The sequence below is a fragment of the Monomorium pharaonis genome, chromosome 8 (genome assembly GCF_013373865.1).
Source record: "Monomorium pharaonis isolate MP-MQ-018 chromosome 8, ASM1337386v2, whole genome shotgun sequence".
NCBI lineage: Eukaryota > Metazoa > Arthropoda > Insecta > Hymenoptera > Formicidae > Monomorium > Monomorium pharaonis.
In genome coordinates, this window is record NC_050474.1 from 20,500,116 (window position 1) to 20,514,936 (window position 14,821).

At 36.9% G+C, this 14,821-nt stretch overlaps 1 protein-coding gene across 33 annotated transcripts in view; it reads left to right on the plus strand.

The window, feature by feature from the left end:
• LOC105838800 (ensconsin) overlaps window positions 1–14,821 on the plus strand; it is a 112,553-nt gene that overhangs the window by 78,087 nt on the left and 19,645 nt on the right. For all 33 annotated transcript variants that reach the window (XM_036291232.1, XM_036291235.1, XM_036291236.1 and 30 more), the window contains one exon: window positions 10,668–10,736. In XM_036291232.1, coding sequence (XP_036147125.1) covers window positions 10,668–10,736 — 69 coding nt within the window. The remainder of the gene's footprint in view (window positions 1–10,667; window positions 10,737–14,821) is intronic.

The window sequence follows — 14,821 nt, forward strand, 5'->3', positions numbered from 1 at the left end:
ATGTCAAGCTGACAAAGTAAAGAAAAGTGACATCGTTTCTGTTTCAATGACATTTGATAATCTTCTACTCACAAGAAATGTCATCCGTAATGCCACAAAGCGTTATATATAATGCACGGTTTTATTACGGATTACAGTATAACAATCAGTGATATTCATAATATCGAAATGAACGTGCACGTCACATTGGTATGGCGGATTTGAGGATTGAATAGTTTTCTCATTGAATATCAATAACTCGAGGGCGTGGGCGATTTTCCCGGAGGAAAATAAGCGGAATGAATTGACGATCGACTTCGGCCATTAATCAGATGGTGCGGACAGCAGACGGTATGGCGGATGGAATGACGACTGGTAGTGCTCGGCGCAACGGATCGTTGTCGTTTTCGAGACCCGATCGCGAATGCTAATGACCCGACAAATTTTCCGATTGTTCGCCGGCAGCTAATAGATCTTTCGCTAGCCGTGATAAACGAGCCCGATTGCGATGGATTGAGGTCTGGCGCGAAAAAGTCGACCCGGAGTTCCGACGTTGGCGGCGATGCGTTCTGAGGAACGGCGAAAATAGAATTTCCATGTCTTTTTACGACGAACGGCCCTTTTGCCAGTAGCGCCTTTTTATGACGGACGTGAATTTCAATAAAATAATAGTTCAGAATGAATTATTCTTTTACGTGAATTACTCAATATATTTTTGTTACTTTTCTTAAACGCAAAATGTTTTTCAAATAACATAATTTTAACTTGGTTAAGAGTATTTTACTTTCCTACGTAATAATTTATATTTTTATCGCTCTCTTTTATATTTTATAATTCGCCATGTGCTGTCAATTTATCGGGAGTAGCTTTATTAATAAATTGGATAACTGTGTTATCCAATATCAGCGTTATTTTTTTATGGTAATACGCGAGAGATACAGCCGCTAATGCATTGACTGACGAAGAAGTCCAGATCCGTCAGATTTTTATCACTCCTTTAATGGAGTGACCTAATTTACTTCCCCGTCCTTGTTTCTGGTCTATCTTGCCTGCGCAATACCGTCGGAAGAAAGAAGTACCCTGCGGCAACGATTTTGCCAATTGAAATTCACCACAAAAGAAGATAAAATAAGACCTTTCCTTTGAAAAAGCCTTCGCGGAAGAGGATGCAAGCCATTTTTGTGGGTAGTGTACGACCGATCGGACATCATTGAACATTCTTTTCTCTCTTCAAGATTCATTCAACGATAGAGACATCACGGCTTTTATCTCCTTCGGCCAAACCGCCTTGCCAAAATGCATAAACGTGGTTCGAGACTAATCAGACATCTGGTCCGAAGAAGATTCAACATTCATTGTAAATAGCCTACCCGAAAAGTTGCTTATAACATTAAAAGTAATATGAAAATAGAGAATAATTTTTTTTCTTAAAAAAAAAAAGAACTTTGTTAATTTAATATTTATACGTTCATTATTTTTCATCAACCTTGTTCGCGTAGATCGCATCGTCGCTCTGCTTTTGATTTATTTACTTCTCTAAGAGCTTAATCTCCAAAATTCGTCTACTATGTCCCCAGAGAGCTTTCAGTCACTGGCTAAAGATATGGCTGTTAGCATACTGACTGCACACTTTTCATGCATACGAGGGTTTACCTTGTCGCTTATATATCCTCCAGAATATGCGGTTGCCAGGTGCGCGGAAGGTGCTCTCTTTCCGGAACTTTATTTTTCTTACCTATACCCCTCGCCGAAACTTTCGGCTCATTTAAAGAAATGTTCCCGGCGATATTATTATGCACGTGACGCACGGTGACAGAAAATGGTTTCCCTTCCCGGTGAGAATATGTACTATATATCCCTCTAAATGCCACTCCGGAATTGGATTCGGTGAGATAGTCAAGGAACACACATGGCTGCGTAGCGTAGGAGATCGATATTTATTCATTCCGACGTTCAGGAGCAGAAAGCGTAAAGTATACTTGAGCAAACTCTTTGCTACAGTATTCTCTATACTACGTACTAAAGTAACGACAAATCAAGTTTCAATCAAAAGCAGAAAAATAATACGGTGGAAAAGAATAAAGTTAAGATTCCTTGCTGTCTGACATACAAACTAATTACATTTAGACATCCCTCTTGAGATCGCAATAACATTTTCACGGAAATCTAATTACACACACACACACACGCGCGCGCGCGAACGCGTCTTTTAAAAAATTATACGCCAAGGTATGCACTTATGTGGGTCAGATGTACGCTCTGTAAAGTTCAGGAAGTGACACTCGGCGTAACAATCTTAATTCAATCTCCTTAATTAAATTTCCTGCGTGAAGTTGCTCCCGGCAATTTTTGTGTCAATGAACACAAACCGGTAATCGTTTCCGCGTTTTGACATTCTCGCGGCCGTTACGCGGGGTTTTTTATATTTTCAAACACAACGAATGTGTACACGACGGCCGATTTCCTGCATCGTCAAGCAGTAGCGAGAAATGGGGGAATAAAAACAAGAGCCGAGGCTCTGAATTGTCGGCTCGAATAAGCTTTGTTTTGCCGCTCCGATACGCACATATTTTTTCACGGTTTTCCTCCCCCTCTTCTTTTTAGTTTTATATGTCGCGCGATGCCGTTTTATGCATGCGAAAAATCGTTCTCGGTACGATATCACGAGTAGGCGCCTGCACGAGATTTCGCTCTTGCCTGATACCGAACGTCTACCGTTTGTCAGATATTTATCGATTACATATTTCGAGAGATAATATCTATCTTTTGTGATTTCAAATCTCTATAAAGTGCCTGTTGAATTTTAATCATTCGTTGGATTTCTTCCATACACGTACGTGCGCGCGTATATGCACGCTATTTGCTCTTCAGGCAGTAATTTAGCGACCATTCAGTTGACGCACAGCCACGTAGGGGCGAGCACAAGTGAGCTCGTGAGACGGTTCCGCGGATGCAAATGAATCCGTATCAAATGCCCGGGCGAGAGTTTCGAATTGAATCAGCTGCGTCTCTTTACATACGAAACGTGGACGCTGACGTTAACGAACGGTCAGAAAATTAAAGCGACTCGATGCAAGTGGCACATTTGACGCACGTTGAATTAGATTGTGATTGCTTTACGAACATCAGGACAATTAATCTGTCATGCAAATAATCGAGGCGGCGTCTTTGTACCTCGGAAGCTTTGATAGAATATCCTTATTATTACAGAATATACCATTGTCTGTTTAATAATAGCTAATTGTCTTGGCCTTTCCGCCTGTCGAGCAAATCTTATTTCCGGAATGCAAACCTAGTCACGATATGCGTTTGTCACTTCAATGAGTATCATAAACTAATAGAAATTTTTTAACAAAGTTTTGCACACATACACAAATTAAATTAAATTAAATTAAAAATATATATATTTCCAAAATAGTATGATTTGTTATATAATGGCATTTTTATACAAGACATTTTTAACTGTTAGTTGTATCACGCCTTCATTCGACTGGGCGTGGATTAAAATAATTAAAACCTAGCATCTTGCTGACATTTTATTCAGGACAGGATGACATCTAGGCTCCCGATATTCCGATGCGCACGCAACACGCACATCTCCTTCCATTTTTCATCTGCCTGTGCTCTCAGCTGATTCCCGGTGGAGCGTATTTTATTTAAAAAAAGTAACCTTTCTTTATTCGCTCCGTAAATTACGTCGAAATTCCCGAATGTTTCGGATTCCGGTAAATAATTGTATATACATATTCTGATGATACATTCACATGTAAATATTTTATTGCAATGTTTGAAGTCACGACGCAAAATGTCACAGAGAGTAATTCACTGTGATTAAATATAAAAAAATATTGGCAAGGTTGGCATATTTTCTTATTTCTCGGCCTCATATTTTGTACTTTCAATATTTATATACTTCTCTTTCTCATAAAATGAATCTTTATTGTGTATAGCAATTTAGTAGAAGAGATAACAAACAATACTGTAATATTTTATATTGCCTATTTTACGGTTTTTTTAAATATTGGACAATTACGAGATTAATAGCGAATGGTCCGAACTAACGTCCAACATTGTAAAACTGATAATAAATCGACGAAGTCGCTACGTGGAGATACGAGTCAAGTGGAAATCATGCGAGAAAAAAATGAACACGAACAATGAACAAAGAAACGATATAAATGTTGCGTGGCCGTTGGCACTGGAAACTATAACCTCGGTGTAATTCGACGCGTCTGACCATATGGATCATTTATCACTGCAGACATTTGTCTCTGACATTTTTAACATGGATAAATGTCAGTTCGCCCGATATGCTGTCTTTTTAGAGTCGGCGCTGCATTCAAAACTTTTAAGTCGTTACGAGTTAAACGATAGTTGTTAAAAGAAAGACGGTAATACGAGTTCAGTATCTAATTATACACAATAGTGAAAACGCGAATATTTTAACATTTATCCCGAACAATTCTTATGAAATTTTAATGCGCGGAAGAAATTTAGTAATTTAAATGCGAGTTTTCACTCAAAAGAAGTGTAGCGCAAAATTTCGGTCCAAGACAGATTGAAAGATAAATTTTTTCTCAACAGTATACAAGAAAGATGACGTACAAGTTCCTTTCCCTGTTTTTCTTAGAAATAACCCCGTACTTTTATGATTGCATTTATCACGGCGCGAAACAGCATAGCATATATATTACAGATGAAATATTCGCGGCATCCGCGCCAAACAACAGATCTTTCTCTTCGTCGTACTCCCGACTTTATAGCGAGCAACGATCTGATTAAACGGGGACGATCGTATAACTCTGAAGAATCCGCCTTTACACCGTCGTAAAACGCGGATTATTGCACAAAGCGTCGTTGAAACATGCACTTTTTGGAAGAGAAACAACTTGCTGCAATGGAAACGTATTCGAAGTAGTATCGTTCAATTCTAAATTCCTATCCTATAAAAATTATATCTTAACTTTATTCTGAAAACATATGTATCCTGATTTTATAGGCAAACCACTTATTTCTCTCTCCCTCGTCTTCGTTTGATTTTGCGATTTCGTGACAATATCAAAATTTGCTTGACATTTTGAGAAAATTTAATATGCTTTTCGCGAATTATTTAAGACAAGATGAGTCTTATTATTGTCCTAACATTGCCAAAGAGGATGACTGCGAACAATTGAGGTCCTGGTTTTTTGAGTGTTTATTTTCTACCCATGAACCTAGGTTGCTTCATTTTTCTTCTGGGTCATCCAGCCGTTAAATTAATATATCTCGTGATGGCCGTCGCCCTTCCTGTCCATCACTTGTTCTCCCTTTTCTTCATCGTGGCAGCTTTCGTTCTTTTAAGGCTCACTGTGTTGCCTTAATGAGAGAGAAGAACGAGCGACGTCGGGCTTCCTCATTGGCTTCTCGCAAATACAACGCAACCTTCTTTTCTATTTAGAAATAGTGCACTTACTTTTATGAAAAAAAATAGCAGTCCTGTGATAAGATCGTTTTTAATCAAAATTTCTTGCGAAATACTGGGAATACTGGTGATTGGCATGAACGTTCGGTTTTGTCAAATTTTGTTTTAACGTATTTTAATAAGTTAATAACTTTATTTTTAATGTATAAGGACGTAATACAATTGTTAATGCTATTGACTCGTTCAGATTAAACATTACAAAGTTTATTATCTAAAAGTAGATATGTAGAGTAAGATTAGACTATTAGATACCTTTCACAAAGCTTTATTTTCTTTACGTCTTTCCAATGAACTTCTCATTTAATTCCTCATTATCAGATCCTTCTTTTTTATTACTTCAATTAGTTCGATCCTGGAAGTTTAGTGAGATATGAATGAGATACGTGTTTTTATCTTACACCTTCGCCTTCGTGAAAAGTATGGTAGTATCAGGACATTGCAATTAACGACTCGGCCGATCGATGATTTAATTGCAACTCGAAAGGCGGTGATCTTCTCCATTGTCTGATCAAGATACGCGTGGCTCTCTCAGGGATTGCGCGGCCGGCAATTTAAGCGCCTTTTCAAAGTACGATAGAACGCAGTGTCACCGTGGTGCACGTGGGAGCGCTCTGAAAACCAGGCACCTGCTATTTCTTCGTCGGCGCCTGACAGCAATTAATTCTCTTCAGCGTCCGATAAACCGACCAGTATAAATTCATTATGTTGTTCAGATACACGATACCTCGGATCACATTAATGTGACGCTGTTCGATACTCGGAAAGAAAAGTAAGACTGAATGACTCCACCTATGGCTGTTTATATTTAATTTTGCCAAGATATCAGATCATATAAAATTTGAAACAAGTCTTGTCAAGCAAATTGATTGATCGTATTGTTTATAGCATCGAGAAAAGTGCGATATTATATTAAATATGTGTTCTACTTTACGATGAAACCCGAATATTTCGAATCTACGTTCAAGGATTATTCAACGTTCATATAGAAGAGGTAATTTAATTCTCTGCAAATTTTTCATGGATTATAGAATGCACCAAATATTATTTCGTAGATCGCTGAATATTAAAATCGGTCTGAAGGCTTTTTGATAACAGATTTACATTTCCGCGTTGTTTATCGACCTACTGTCTGTATACACACGACGCAACGCCGAATCACGAGCGACCGTCATGCTAAATGCGTTAGTGTGTATTTGCCAACTAGTTAAACGGCTGCTGATATTTGCTCACGAGACCTTGAAGTGCATTCGTGTGTATGCAACGCGACGAAGTAATCACCGGTTCCTGCTAATAACCTGCAAATGAATCCGGCTACCAGTATCGCTCGGTCTCGAAAAAGAAGGCGAAGAATTGATTTGTGCCAGAAGTCAACATTCTTGCTCTCGTTTATTTATTAACAATTTTGCTCTTGCCGGTTCTCGCCAAAGATTTACGCAAATCGATTCTGCCTGCGCGCTCTGGAACTTCTTACGTAATGCAAGAAACCGAGTTTCCTGATCACTGTTCACGTAACGCTTCTGGGTTGGAAAGAAGAATCTTTGCGCGCGTTTCATGCATACCTGCGTGCAGATTTTTTTCTCTACGTTTAAATTCAAGCTGTAACTAGCTGTGTAGAAAAGGACGTTTAAAGTTAATCAAATTTATTTCAACAATGCAAAAAGGATTTAAGACATCGTTAAATAAAATCTGCATCTTCTGAATTTTCTCTGTATTACGTTCCTTTTTTTTCCAGATTACTTTGCATGAGAATGTCCGACAATTTATGACCGCAGGCTGCACTTTTTCCCCTAAGTAGCGATGTAGAAAGGATGTAACTCTGCTGAGATACGATAAGAATTGTTACACATCCAGAAAAGTATCTCCAGACGAAACTCAGTTCGTGTGGGAATACAAAAGACTTCACTTAAAAATTGAAATGACGCCGAGTTCCGAGCGATGTAGCGAATGCGATATACATAATTACTAACCGTTTGCCACACACATTTGAGAACTTCAAATTTTTAAAAGATAAAATATCTCTTCGAGTACCTCAAGAAGAAAATTAATTTATCACACGTAAGCGTGCAATCTTTTATAGAAAAGAAATATATTTTTGCATCAATCTTTTTATCAATATTTAAAAGTAATTGAAATCTATTTTAATATTAAACAATATTCATAAATTTTTTGGAAAAGATGTCTAAAATTAAAGTTTTTTTATATTCTGTCATGTTTTTTAGAGTCAAACAAAATCCTTAAATCTCTGTTGGCTAAAATACAGTTTTCCGTCAGCGAATGCTTTCACGTAGCACCGTTTGTTGCACGACCAGGTATAGCGACACAGTTTATTCGCGATTCCTCCGTCGACAGCCAATAAATCGCGATATTATGTAGCGTTCGCAGTTCACGTTCAAATGTAGCCCGCTCGTCATAGAGAGGCAAAAATTCGCGTGCTCATGTTTATTCCCGCGCAGCCGTTTCCTTTTATCCTGCTTTACATTCTCCACGCAGTTTCGAGTGTAGTCTAGATTTGCGCGAGACTCCATTCTTGGTGCCACAGGTAAACGCGATTTCGATTGCACCAACGTAGGTTTTAATCCATCGGGAAAACTGTATTAAAAACGTAAAAATGTTTAGAAACCCGACCAAGACATTCAAAATATTACAACACTGCTCTTTTTATTTACCGCGCTATGTAAAATTTTTTTGAAATTTAGTAGAATGAGCTAATAAATTAAAATTAAAAATTAAAATTAAAAAATAGTTTCTGACATCTTTAGATAAAATCTTCAAAATGAATGTTGTAAATTATTACGCCATCTTTTCATGAACCCTTTATATTTTCTCCCGATTAATATATATTTAAATACATTGAAATCAAGATTAAATCTAATTTAACGAAAAAATGCTTTCGCATTTATTCTCTGGTCTAATTAACAGTAATGATGTAATGAGTAAATGACTGTATCTTCGAAGAGTCAATGTAAAACTTAATATACCTTACGCGAAACAAAGAACACGCCAGCGAGGACATTGTTAAGCGAGCCGGAGATTTTCCTTTCAGGGAGATTCCATGCAATCCTGACAAATCGCCCGCGCAACGCCTCCCAAAGTACATCTCCGGTATCTTTAAGATCCCGCTTCAGCTTTTCGCCCCGTACCTCGTGTTTCCTTTCGCGATGCGCGCTGCATCGGAGATTTTATCTCGACGTTCATCGTCGCGTCTCGTCCTCTTCGTCCTTATTACCCACAGGTAGCGACGTCTTAATAGCGCGAATTTAGCGAGAATTATATGAGAGCTGTCCTCGTAAGACCGGCTATCGATGGTGAACGCCAACGACGCGCGATAAAATGCTTTCTCTTTCGCTATAAACGTCTCGCGTTATCATCGTTAGCGTCCTCATCTGTCGTTCCGCGTCATTATCCACCGCCCGATACTCTAAACTATAATGTATCCGCTGTAGGAAGCGAGATTCTCACCGTCGACTCGGATTATTTTCTTCCTGCTCTCTCTGTGCTCTCACTTAAAATCTTATCTTGCGGTTAGAATTAGAGTCTAAGTACTCTCTTCCGTCGTTTCTTATGCAGGAGATAATTTAGCTCTTTTATTTTTAAATTGCCGATAAATTATCGTTGCATTAAGCTAAAAATAGTAATTCGCCTCTCTTGCTACGTTAACTTTGAAAAATTCTTTATCAGCATGCTTTTAAGAGGCTTAAAATTTTAATTACAGTAATTCTGACATTTTCAGACGAAGTAGCTGTATGTGTAATTTTTTAAAATCAATTAGGTATAAATATAAATGTCCGAATGTGCATTATTTTTACATTTCATACAGAAAGAATGATTTGACTGAAATTTTTGTTGTTGAAAAATTTAGTTAGATACAGATCTAAAAATAATTTTGTTGGACTATTAAAATAATAATATACGGCACTCAAGTTGATTGATAAAAGGTTAAAAGTTAAAACTTTTTGCAACATTGTTCATAATGCTCGAGTGTCCTACATAATTATTTTAATAAGTCCAACAGATATATTTTCAGATCTGTATTTAATTAAAATTACACTTGTATTAATGTCTATTACATTTTTATGTATGTTCTTTTACAAAATGTAATGTCGTTTACGGTTTTTAAAATAAACTCATTACAGTGAAATTTACCTATAAGAATAATTTCTGTACAAAATATATTTCTTCTGTCATTTTCATTAAACTTACCTCTTGATTGTAATCACTTTCGTAAGATTAGATAGCAGTAAGTTCATCGCAAATAAAAACGAGATCTATCGAATTTCGAAGTGAATTACACTGAAGATATACGCTTCATTCGGGGGACATGAACCTACATATCGAACCTTTTCACTAACACACCCGAGTTCCACCCAATTGAGTCTCCGTGAATGTCTCCGCGTAATGGAAGGAGAAGACCCTCTCTGCGAAATGTCGAAGTTCAACTACCCGCATCTACTCTATACACGTGCATCAGATACGCAACCCCTCGTCCTTGTGCCTTAGCCCTTACCTACATGCGTTACACGGTTCAATACGAACTCTCGTTGATATAATGCAATTTCTTCATGGCACGTGTAGATATCCTGCTTCTCTCACTATCGATATCTCGATTCTTTTGCGATTAACTACGACATGTATAACTTTCTCTCGTTTAATGATATACATGGAAATATATTTGATCTGCTTCATTTTATTACGCGGTACATATATAACTTTGAAACATTACTAATTACAAAGTTGTGACTTGTAATTTAATTCAGTCAGTTATATATAGCAAATTGAACTTTAGAATTTAGATGATCTATAATGCGCGCGCACACACACATACACACACACGTGTATTTCAATATTATACATGAAATTATAAACAGAAATGTGCAGTCTGAATTCAGACATAAATTATAAAACGTCTGAAGTGCGCTTCAATCAATAATCCTAAATTAAATTCAGAATTTAGATGACATAACCCAAAATAGTAATTTTAATTAAATCTCCTACTCTCCGTCTTTCGCGGGATGACACCAGTTGTTTCACTGCGAGATATTGATGCGGCTACTAGAATATTAATACCAGCACAAGGTGCTCGAAGTGTTCGGAAACCGCATATATCGGCGGACGCTGAACTGCTTTTAATTAAATTTTTATCTCATCGTAATACGCTCGTATATAACTAAGTAATTCCGCTACTGACATGGAGAGAGGATTGTTTTATATAGAACAATTTATTTTGCAGCTGGAGCCGCTCCTGAGGAAACTAACCAAAGGTCCAGTTCTGCACACAATCGCCACTCTCTCACGAAGGGTAAGTTCGATAAACACAACCGAGTGTATTGAGGGTATTTTTATATTTTGCTGTAACTTGCACTTATAGCAAGCAGCTTTCTACCGAGCAAAAAGAATCGCCACGTTGTATCTCAAAGTAATTAAACAATTTAATTTATTTAACAGCACAAGTATTAGAATAAAAATTGTAATTTAAAATAAATAATTTGTTATTTCATCGTAAAAATATTATTTTAAACAAATGCCTTCGTTATGGAATATAACGCGGTGTGTGCTCGGTAGCTAGTATAATGTAGAAATTTACTGAGAGCTTTTTTTCCTCTTTCTCTCATCCATCTTGATGTATCCTAGCTGGCTTTCGTCGAAACTCTAGAGCACTGGCTCGAGAACTTTTTATTACTTCGTAGCGAGTGTGTGACATACCTCTCATGGCTTTTTGAGATTTACACGGCGGATTTGGACACGATGCACTTTTTAATATCGCACTCCGTGTCTACCGAACATTTCCGTGACGCTTGAGAGCACAGCTTGATCATTTATTTGTGATACAAATATAGTGACATACTCGTATATACATACGAGTATGTCACTATGAGTATACAGATTAGTTTTTATTGGAAAGATCTGAAAAATATTTAACATTTAAAACACGTTACGTTTTCTAAAAACGCAAAGACGCACGACACAAAATTATTTGAAATATTAAAAAAAGGAAATGTCCGCATGTAGCTATTGTCTATCGGTATAAACGCTCTACGTGTTTAATACAAATTGTGCTAATTTGAGTTATCATAGAGAGCATTAAATAATTTTTTTGCTTTATAAAATGTATTTTATCCATTTTAAAAATGATCAAAACCACTTTGTAAAATGAGAACTACTTTTCCAAGTTTCTTGCATAAATTACAAATCCTTAGCGAATTTTCGTAAGCATAAAGGTTTGCAGATTGCTACGTCACCAATATTCCGCAGTCGATAACGATATTAATCTCGCGCGGGAAACCACGTAACTGCTTTCCAATCTGTGGTGGAAACGAGAGTGCAGTGGAATCGCGAATTCGAAGTACGATCTCTGGGTCGCGCCAGATAACGAATGCAATTCTCCTAGTTCGACCTGCGAAACGGTCAAGTGGATTTAATAACGCTTCAGTTGCACTTCGCAACTGCGCATTTGTGGGTGGATGCCGTTAGTTTAATCAATCGTAAAAAGCGCCTATAAAATTGCTAATAACTTTTTCACGTGGCTAGAAAAAACTCGCGCGCGTGGTAACGCATAAAAATTGAATTCGAAACGAATACGACGTGACGCGTAATTTATTTCACGATTGTATAATTAGATACGTGACCGGCATAATTAAATCTGGACTAACGAGGTCCATGCATCAAATGTGAGTGCGTACATGTAACTCGCATCAGATAATTTTATTTAATATAACTAATTAATTTATACTTGTGTGCGGTTGAAAATTTCACGAAAGATTTAATCCGTCTCTTATTTTAACACCGAGTTTTACAAGATTAATGCGAAAGAAAAAAAAGGAAAACATTCCTGGGGAAACATTCACGTGTATGTTTTTCTCCGAGTTATTTTTCCTGGTTCGTCTAAGAATTAATAAAGTATAATATTTAAAGCGCTTTTTTAACTAAAAGACAAAGAGAATTATTGAGATTTTTAATTTGAAATACAAATATTGTTCATACTTATGAAGCACGCTTGCTTATTAAATATTAATAAAACTTTCATCCTAGGATGTAAAAAATGAGAACAATTTCGAGTGGTATTCTTATTAGTCTTCGTTAAAAATTTATCAATACAGCATTGCTCTTCAAATTAAAAAAAAAATCCTAAAAATATATTTTAATAAGTATTATCGCGTACTGTCAATAAATTGTTCCTGCTTAAATTGGAAAACTAAAATATAAATAAGGTATTAACATCAAATCAGAAAAAAATTAATGACTTAAAACAAAAGCTTTTCTAAAATTTATTCTTTCAGATAGATTATTCATCTGAAAATAAGAAATATCATTGACTTATTTCCGTAACGATATTATTCCTTCTCAAACATAATTTATACAAATATATCTTGGTGTCGCTCAACACAATAATTATCGCTTCAGCAAACGTGAAAAGCACGATAATCGACGAGAGAACCTCGTTAGTCGCGGCAGCACCTCGTGGATAATTCGCGTGGCTTAAACCAGCGCGTATCTATTCGCATTCTACATCGCTACTCGAGCAAGGTTCGCGAGATAGAATCGTCAAGTGGCTGAATGGAGGATTCGCGAGGAAAAGCCGAGGAGGTGGAAAGAAGCGAAGGGAAGAGGGTTGGAAAGACAAACCCCTTCGTTGCACAGAGGTAGCAAGTGATGGAAGCGACGGATTCCATTGTTTTCCGACCCACTTTCAGTCGAAGAGAGATTAACAGAGCCGCTTGTACCGTATCTACCGACGGATTTTCCAACGTTTGAGCCTAAAATGGCGTCGTGATGACGAAGGTTGTGACTGCAACTGCGTGACAGATACCTACTACCACCAATTCGAACGAGCGCATCCCTCCGGGCGACGGCGCGCGCTTCGCGGTTTTGTGTCCCATTCGTTAAATCGTCTCGGTTACCGCATTGTCTCTACCTATCGCGTACCGAAATTGCGGACATACCGCTGTAAGTGTCGTCGAGAGAAATGGGATTTTAACGAACCACCTGCCAAAAACAATACCTGCAGAGAATGATTTATTGTATTGAGAGACTTCCACGCGATTCATTAACAAGCGATTTTTATAATATCTCGTTAAGCTCAAACTCTCTCGCAGAATTTTTTTCATCGCATAGAGATACCACTTGTATTTTTTATTCTTGAAGTTTGCATATATAATATTTTAATATTACGCTATTATACAAGGTCTTAATATAAAACTTTTTTATATGTCGCTTTATAATCCGCGCTGTAAAAAATTTGTGTAAAATTATAACTATAATAGTGAGTAATTTTGAGACCAATTATAATAGTTGTAAATTTTTTCGTGTTTATAATTTTGCAATATGCAAGCAAAAATAATTTAATTTGTAATAAATTTGTTTACAGTATATACACAAGTGTAAAAAAATAAATTAAGAAATTATTGCAAAATTTATATACAAAATTATATACACATAAAAATTCACAACTATTGTAGCGAGTCTCAAAATTACCCACCATTATAGTTATAATTTTTACAGTGCATTCCGAAGTACTTCGTTTACTTACGAACTCAAAATTTTCGTGCGTTGTATATTTAACGTGACCACGTTATTCTTCCTTTGCTATTCCATTCCTTTCATCAGAAGCGGGTGAGTTAATGGCGATATTGTGCGGAGGACAGCTTTCAGAGAGATGGATCGGAACGCATTGTGCGTTTCCAAATGATCGGAGATTAACAGCTCCAGGGACTGCGTGCAATATCAAACGATGCATTTTCTACATTTTCGAGAGAACGCTGCTTTATCGTATCGTTGTTTTTCCTATCATTATCTTTGTCCAACTGTCTTTGGATATTCTTTGTTCTCCACAGTCGAAGAAGAAAAATCTTTTTGATCAGGATAATGGATAGAAGAGAACTGAGAGAGAGAGAGATGCGCACGCTTTATAGAAAACTTTTTCTTCCGCCGTTCTTTTATCTGCAAGAACGCGATTACGCCCGCATTCACTTTGCATTATCATTGTTTATCCAACCGTAAAATGTTAGTTCTTGATTAAATATGAGAGTGCTGAAAATTGTTTTGCTTTTATTTAGTCATAGTCTTGAAAAACAAATTTATTAACGAAAGTACGATGACGTAGATATGAATGATAAAAGTTTCTGCTTTAATAATTCACGATTTTGCAAACTTTGCAATGTAGAATCCATCTATTTTCTCATAAATGATTCAATGAACAGACACGACGATATCAAGTTGCATTGACATTATCACCACATGATGATTTTTTTCACAATTCCCGATTCTTTATTTTTCTTTTTTTTTCTTTTTTTGGAAGGGAGGGAGTAGGGGGAGCGCTTCACTCAACGTCTTCAACTGTACCGCTTGAGCGAGTATCGAGTATTTCCCCAGTGACTTGATACGAAT